Below are 8,600 nucleotides of genomic sequence, written 5' to 3'. Positions count from 1 at the left end.
TTTTTTTAAATGGTCACATTTAGAACTACATAGTATAGTATGACGTTTTAGTCAAGTTTTGGACCAAAAAAACGTTTTTCCAAAAAATTGTCAGATTTTGGACGACATAGTATAGTATGTTGTTTTTGTCAAATTTTGGACCAAATTTCTTTTTTTTTTTAATTGTCACATATAAGACTACATAGTATAGTATGACGTACTACATAGTATAGTATGACGTTTTTGTCAAGTTTTGGACCAAAAAAAGTTTTTCCAAAAAATTTTCAGATTTTGGACGACGTAGTATAGTATGTCGTTTTTGTCAAATTTTGGACCAAATTTTATTTATTTTTATTGTCACATTTAAGACTACATAGTATAGTATGACGTACTACATAGTATAGTATGACGTTTTGTCAAATTTTGGACCACATTTTCTTTTTTTTTTAAATGGTCACATTTAGGACTTCAAACTATAGTATGACGTACTACATAGTATAGTATGTCGTTTTGGTCAAATTTCGGACCAAATTCTTTATTTAAAAAAAATAGCTAGATTATGGTCGAAATAGTGAAGTATGACATTGAGGTCGACAACATTAGACATTGTGTTTAGCTCAAATGGTAGAGCACCCAACCTGCAAGTGTTGAGGCCGTAGTCCTCGCTCTTGGAAACACTGCAAATACCAACTGATAAGGGAATTGTGGGAAAAGAAATATCCCAATCATTTAAAAGCTGTTTGCTGTAAAAGCTGTTTGCCAAAGAACCACTGCAGTGTTTTCACATCTGTTCATCACCGACAGCAAGAGACACATGTCCTCACTCACTGGACACATGTCCTCTCTCACTGGACACCAAAGTAATAGTACGAGTGTTTTGTCTCATTTTGGACGACATAGTATAGTATGTCGTTTTTGTCAAATTTTGCACCAAATTTTTTTTTTCAAAAAAATGGTCAGATTTTGGACAAAATAGAGTAGTATGACATTGAGGTCGATGACATAGTATAGTATGACGTTTTTGTCCAATTTTGGACCCAAATTTTTTTCTCAAAAAAATGGTCAGATATTGGACGAAATAGTGTAGTATGACATGGAGGTTGAAGACATAGTATAGTATGACGTTTTGGTTGCATTTTGGGCCAAAAAAAACTAATTTCAACAAAATTTCAGATTTTGGACGACATAGTATAGTATGTCGTTTTTGTCAAATTTTGGACAAAAATGTTTTTTCCAAAAAAGGTCAGATTTTGGACGACATAGTATAGTATGTCGTTTTCTCAAATTTTGGACCAACATTTTTTTTCCTTAAAAATGGTCAGATTTTGGACGAAATAGTGTAGTATGACATTGAGGTCGACGACATAGTATAGTATGACGTTTTTGTCAAATTTTGGACTTTTTTTTCCAAAAAAAAGTCAAATTTCGTGCGGGTTAGGATAGTTTTGGACGACATACTATGACGTTTTTGTCAAATTTTGGACTCAATTTCTTTGTTTTTGTCATTTTCTGGTCACATACTTGTACTTTTACTCAAGTATCTCTTTAAGGTACTTTATACAGGACTGATGATGAACTCCTGTCATTGATGTTGTGTTTGTAAGTGTTTGTAAGTGATAAATGAGAAATTTGCACATATATGACTGCAGACACTGCAGGTTTGATGCTAACGACTGCTAAAGCACAGAGAACAATGAGAAAAAGAGTTTTCCAGGAAAAAAAACTGTTCATTTTGATCATTTTATAGGATAAGATTGTATAAACATAAACATAGATGGACATCAATGAAAATCAGTTACATACTATTTAAAATACATCTACTCCTCTTTTAGCAGGTGAGAGTAAAATGCTTTTAAGAGGTTAAAATCTTTCACGTTTACATCAGTCAAAGGTTTGACATACAGTGTTAAGTCATATGAGCTAAAATATAAACAAAGACAATTAGAAATCAAATTTAATTCTGAATTAACATCCGCTCTTCTATCTGAGGCTGACAACATCAGTGGTCTTCAATGAGCTGACATGGTTGCAGTAATTCTACCAAGACAATGACACATGAGGTTTTGTGAAGATCAGAGCGCAAAGAAAACCTGGCTGCAAAGAGTCGATCACAAGTGCGGTGACGAAGTCTCTGAGGATCCAGCATCTGCACAGGGACTGAGGGTCGGGGTCAGGATTGGACAGAATCGGGCGTACGGTTGGAGTGAGGGTCGGAGTGAGGGTTGGCTGTTATTGGGGTTTGCAGTTAGAGCAGCATCCCCCCATCGTCTCTGAGTGCTTTAGTGTAGTTAGAGGAGAAGGTGGAGAGTGTGGGGGTAGTTCAGTGGTTCTCAGTTAGACTCAAGTCAGATGGGGATCGTTGAACAGGGACTGGAGGACCAGAGGACTGGAGGACCGGAGGACCGGAGGACCGGAGGACTGGAGGACCAGAGGACCGGAGGACCGGAGGACCGGAGGACTGGAGGACCAGAGGACTGGAGGACCGGAGGACCGGAGGACCGGAGGACCGGAGGACTGGAGGACCGGAGGACTGGAGGACCAGAGGACTGGAGGACCAGAGGACTGGAGGACCGGAGGACTGGAGGACCAGAGGACTGGAGGACCGGAGGACTGGAGGACTGGAGGACCAGAGGACTGGAGGACCGGAGGACTGGAGGACCAGAGGACTGGAGGACCGGAGGACCGGAGGACTGGAGGACTGGAGGACCAGAGGACCGGAGGACCAGAGGACCGGAGGACCAGAGGACCGGAGGACCGGAGGACCGGAGGACTGGAGGACTGGAGGATCGGAGGACTGGAGGACCGGAGGACTGGAGGACTGGAGGACCGGAGGACCGGAGGACTGGAGGACTGGAGGACCAGAGGACTGGAGGACCGGAGGACTGGAGGACCGGAGGACTGGAGGACCAGAGGACTGGAGGACCAGAGGACTGGAGGACCGGAGGACTGGAGGACCAGAGGACTGGAGGACCGGAGGACCGGAGGACCGGAGGACCGGAGGACCGGAGGACCGGAGGACTGGAGGACCAGAGGACTGGAGGACCGGAGGACCGGAGGACCGGAGGACCGGAGGACTGGAGGACCGGAGGACTGGAGGACCAGAGGACCGGAGGACCGGAGGACTGGAGGACTGGAGGACCGGAGGACTGGAGGACCAGAGGACCGGAGGACCGGAGGACTGGAGGACCGGAGGACTGGAGGACCAGAGGACCGGAGGACCAGAGGACCGGAGGACCAGAGGACTGGAGGACCGGAGGACTGGAGGACCAGAGGACTGTCCACGGAGAAGCTGATCTCAGGATGACGAGGGCAGCAGGTGGTCACCGCCTGTAGTTACCATGGCGATAACTAGTCTTGATGGTTGATGAAGGTCAGGTCAGTGATGATGAAGACGCTCCTCGTGGCTTCTTTAAGAGTTCTTAGCGACTAGTTTCATTGTGATGGTCTTCACTTCTGAATACTCCTTCAAACCACAGTCTCCCCTGAAAGCAGACGACAGGAAACAGCAGCTCGTTCAGTGACAGAAGGTCTGAAATATGCTGTGGACGCAGAAATAACGCAATATCCTCCTCAAAGATTTATGTTCTGTTAAGCAATTTTGGAAAGGTGGGATTTTTCCAAACACTGAGCCAGTATTAGCAACGCTGTGTTTAATTTGTGTATATTTGGAGTTGGGACGTTTTCCAAGTCATACTCACAATTCACGACCATTGCCAGACATTTTATATCCTCCAAATGGACACTGTGTGCTCAGAGCGTTGAAGCAGTTTATCCTGAGAAATACACAAAACATTGATCACTCACATGTATTTGACTCACAGGGTTTGTTGTAGTAAAACTATAATAAAATCAAAGCAAACTGAGCTAAAATACACTGTTATCTTTAATGTTATTAATGTTATAAGAGACAGAATCTAAAAGAGTGGGAAAATGAATGGAATCAAACAAATGTCAGAGCTTTAAATATAGAGACAATTTAATTTAAATCTGAAAAATGAGGTTCCAGAGAATGAAACATTCAATGACTTAAGGCCTAACGTTTGTTTTGGAAAAGCTTTTAGGAGAATTTCTCAGACAAAGAAAACTCTAAACCCCAAAAACATTCTATGTCTTTTTTCATATATATATATTATATATATATTATTATTATTATTACTTTAGATTTAGATGGTAACACTTTAGATTATGTGTTCCCTAATCTTAAGTGTTACCATCTAAATCTAAAGTGAATATTATTCACCATTAACTACACTCTTAGAAATAAGGTTTCAAAAGTGTTCTTCTACAAGGGCTGAGGTTCTACCTGGAACCATTTAATTCTGAAAAACCCTTTTCCCGAAGAAAGGGTTTTTCAAGGGTTCTTGGTAACACTAATGGTTCCAATAAGAACCATTTTGATCCAGAGAACCCTTTAAAAGCCCTTTTCTGAATAAAGGGTTTTAAAAGGGTTCCAGGTGGAACTCTTATAAAAAGGTTCTACCTGGAGCCAAAAAGGGTTCTCCTATGAGGACAAGCCGAAGAACCTTATATGGTTCTACTTAGCACTTTTATTTCACAGTGTGTAGGTGCTCACTAACATGCATATAAGTCGCATACTAGTCCTTTATCAGTAAATATTAAGCACGTATTAACACTTTATGTAGGAAATAGAGGTAGAATAAGATTATGTAGAATAAGATGTTAATATGTACTTAATGATGACTAATAAAGGGCTCGTATGCTACTTATGCATATTAGTAAGTAATTAGTGAATATGTGTTGTTTAATCTAAAGTGTGAACATAATATTACATCATTTCAAACAGGTAACTTATTCACAACATTTTGTGCACATGAGTTAAAACACAAACTCATAAATAAAAATGCAAACGTAAAATGTTCCCTCAGTTCTCAGAGGAACTCGACTCGACTACGACACGTTGTGAGGATTTTCTTGGCAGATGTTGAACGTTCACTAAACTCCGAGCGTGAAACATCTGCAGGTGATTACGTTAGAAACAAAACTATTTCTGCTGAAATCAAGAAGTAACATTTTATGACCGTTTCATTTATACAAATTACTAAATTGTGGTGTCGGTTTACGTTTACAGTGTTTTTGTGTTAGAGAACATTTCACTGTTATTTATTACAACGTCTGAGCTCAGAGAGAAAAAAGGAAGGAAAACATTTCTTTGTGGGTTATGTTATGATAACTGAGCGGAACGTTTATGGTTTGTGTTCTCTGTGTTCTCTGTGTTCTCTGTGTTCTCTGTGTTCTCTGTGTTCTCTGTGTTCTCTGTGTCTGTGTCTGTGTTCTGTGTTCTCTGTGTTCTCTGTGTCTGTGTTCTGTGTTCTCTGTTCTGTGTTCTCAGTGTTCTCAGTGTTCTCTGTGTTCTCTGTGTTCTCTGTGTTCTCTGTGTCTGTGTTCTGTGTTCTCTGTTCTGTGTTCTCAGTGTTCTCAGTGTTCTCTGTGTTCTCTGTGTTCTCTGTTCTGTGTTCTGTGTTCTCTGTTCTGTGTTCTCAGTGTTCTCAGTGTTCTCTGTGTTCTCTGTGTTCTCTGTGTCTGTGTTCTGTGTTCTCTGTTCTGTGTTCTCAGTGTTCTCAGTGTTCTCAGTGTTCTCTGTGTTCTCTGTGTTCTCTGTTCTGTGTTCTCTGTGTTCTCAGTGTTCTCTGTGTTCTCTGTGTTCTCTGTGTCTGTGTTCTCTGTGTTCTCTGTGTCCGTGTACTCTGTGTTCTCAGTGCTCTCAGTGTTCTCTGTGTTCTCAGTGTTCTCAGTGTTCTCAGTGTTCTCTGTGTTCTCTGTCTGTGTTCTGTGTGTTCTGTGTTCTCTGTGTTCTCTGTGTTCTGTGTTCTCTGTGTGTTCTCAGTGTTCTGTGTTCTCTGTGTTCTGTGTTCTCTGTGTGTTCTGTGTTCTCTGTGTCCGTGTACTCTGTGTTCTCAGTGCTCTCAGTGTTCTCTGTGTTCTCAGTGTTCTCAGTGTTCTCTGTGTTCTCTGTGTTCTGTGTCTGTGTTCTGTGTGTTCTGTGTTCTCTGTGTTCTCTGTGTTCTGTGTTCTCTGTGTGTTCTCAGTGTTCTGTGTTCTCTGTGTTCTGTGTTCTCTGTGTTCTCAGTGTTCTCTTACCAGACGGTTCCCACTTGCAGGCTGGTGGAGATGCTCATAGCTTTGTTGATGTCATTGGTGAACACAGCTCCGACCAAACCATAATCTGAGTCGTTGGCTCGTTCTATCACTTCCTCCAGAGTTTTGAACTTCATGATCTGCTGCACGGGTCCAAAGATCTAAACAGAGATTAACAACAGACAGACTTTTAACTCTAATAATCCAACACTTCAGATTATTGCATATATTTAATATTAAAATAACTGAATCTTCTGCTGATCAGACGAAACATTGAATAAAACATCTCTTGTGTACATGTACCTCCTCTCTAGCGATGCGCATGTCGTCCCTCACGTTAGAAAACACCGTCGGCTCGATGAAGAAACCTTTGGAGCCCAGAGCTTTTCCACCGCACTCCAGCGTGGCTCCTTCACTGATGCCACTCTGGATAAAGTCCAGCACGCGATTCTGGTGCTCTCGACTGATCTGTGGAGGAGGAGGAGGAGGAAGAGGAGGAAGAGGAGGAGGAGGAGGAGGAGGAGGGGGAGGAAGAGGAGGAGGAAGAGGAGGAGGAGGAGGAGGAGGAGGAAGACAGAAAACCATTAAACATGAAAACTCCAGGCAGAGGGAAAAAGATAAACTGACAGAGAGAAAACAGAGCAGCTCCTCCTCCTCCTCCTCCTCCTCCTCCTCCTCCTCCTCCTCACCTGTGGACCTTGCTCAGTGGTTGGGTCAAAAGGACTCCCGACCGTCCTCCTCTTTGCTCTCTCCACACTTCTGCGGACAAACTCCTCGTAAATGGGTTCCTCCACAAAGATGCGAGAACCTGCTGTGCAGCACTGGCCTGCGTTGAAGAACACTCCCTGATGAGCCTGTTCTACTGCTAACTCCACTGAGAGGAAGGAAAACAACACATTTACATCATATTATGATATGATATGATAAGATATGATATGATATGATATGATATGATATGATATGATATTATATCCACTGAGAGGAAGGAAAACAACACATTTACATTATATTATAATATGATATGATATGATAAGATATGACATGATATGATATGATATGATATGATATGATATGATATGATATGATATAATAGGATATGATATTATATCCACTGTTTTGGAAAAGCTTTTAGGAGAATTTCTCAGACACAGAGAAAACCCCAAAAACATTGTGAAAAACATGTCTTTTTTCATATATTTATATTATTGGTAACACTTAAGATTACCATTAATTTCACTCTTAGAAATAAGGGTTCCAAAAGGGTTCTTCTACAAGGGCTGAGGTATAAAACATTATATTATAATATGATATGATATAATATAATATATGATATTATATTATACTATATTATATTATAGTATATTATATAATTTCATATAATATCATATCATATCATATGATATGATATGATATGATATGACATTATATGATATTATATGATATTATATCCACTGAGAGGAAGGAAAACAACACAGTTCTATTCATCAACACCAAGATTAAAACACCACTGAAAACAACTGACCATTTTTTAAAGTGCTTTTCTTTAAAATTAAATAATTTACAAGTATATATAAAAAGACATATATATATACATATATATATATATATATATATATATGTATATATATATATATATATATATATATATAACCAAAGTTGAGTGGTTCCCAGAGTCCAGGTGCCCACAGATGAGTTGCATTTTTCAGGGTTTTTTTCAGCCTTTTTTACTTGAGATTTATGTGAAAATGTTTTAAAGAACATAAAAATTAAGCCGTGATACGTAAATCTCTGCTTTACGTATTTTCAAATGATATAAAATAATAACACGTGTTAAAGCAACGGCAGTAAACGTTAAATTGTACATACATTTGCTCTTGTTCTGATTTATACCGTGAACTGGAGTGCACTCGTTTGTCATCTTTAAAAAAAAGTGGGTCCCCTTTAAATAGTTTCGTAAACATCGGTTGATGGAATCTATTTCAAGGCTTTTCCTGCAGACACATGAGAGACAGGACCCTGCTGCTGATTTATGGGTCTCGGCTGAAGCACCCGAGTCAGGGTCCATTCTCCTGATTTACAGGCCTGAAGGATCCTGAGCCTGAGCCTGATCCTGAGCTCCTCTCACGGCTGCTGAAAGCATTTGAAAGCCTCAGCACCCTGAGCTTGATGAGCCGTGCATAGTTTTCACAGCGAGATTCTCAGTCCAAGAGTCGAACCTGCCTTACAGCAAGAAGACCCAGGTTCCCCAGTTTGAGCCCCGGTTGAAACAAGGGCTTTTCTGCATGGAGTTTGCATGTTCTCCCCATGTGTGTGTGGGTTTTCTTCAGGTTCTCCGGCTTCCTCCTCCCACAGTTCGCAAAAACATACAATGCATGAATTTGTGTGTATAAATGATGGTGGTGGTCGGAGCAGCTGTTTGGCAGCTTAGCATCATCAGTAAGACTGTGTTCATGAATAATAATAACACTATATTTCAGTATAGAAATAGTTGTGTGTGCATATCAAAGAGAAGTGGACACACACTA

At 40.8% G+C, this 8,600-nt stretch overlaps 1 protein-coding gene across 1 annotated transcript in view; it reads right to left on the bottom strand.

Moving 5' to 3' along the window:
* Nucleotides 1-3,107: 3,107 nt before the first annotated feature.
* aldh1a2 (aldehyde dehydrogenase 1 family, member A2) overlaps nucleotides 3,108-8,600 on the bottom strand; it is a 22,758-nt gene continuing 17,265 nt past the window's right edge. Inside the window, exons 9-13 of the mRNA XM_083891040.1 lie at nucleotides 6,765-6,949; nucleotides 6,379-6,543; nucleotides 6,079-6,236; nucleotides 3,678-3,752; nucleotides 3,108-3,461 (exon numbers count right to left, since the gene is read on the bottom strand). Of these exons, the coding sequence (XP_083747166.1) occupies nucleotides 3,389-3,461; nucleotides 3,678-3,752; nucleotides 6,079-6,236; nucleotides 6,379-6,543; nucleotides 6,765-6,949 (656 nt within the window). The 3' untranslated portion in view covers nucleotides 3,108-3,388. The remainder of the gene's footprint in view (nucleotides 3,462-3,677; nucleotides 3,753-6,078; nucleotides 6,237-6,378; nucleotides 6,544-6,764; nucleotides 6,950-8,600) is intronic.

The sequence above is a fragment of the Microchirus variegatus genome, assembly GCF_963457635.1.
Source record: "Microchirus variegatus genome assembly, chromosome: 6".
Taxonomy (NCBI): domain Eukaryota; kingdom Metazoa; phylum Chordata; class Actinopteri; order Pleuronectiformes; family Soleidae; genus Microchirus; species Microchirus variegatus.
This window is presented reverse-complemented; position numbering and strand designations above follow the sequence as displayed.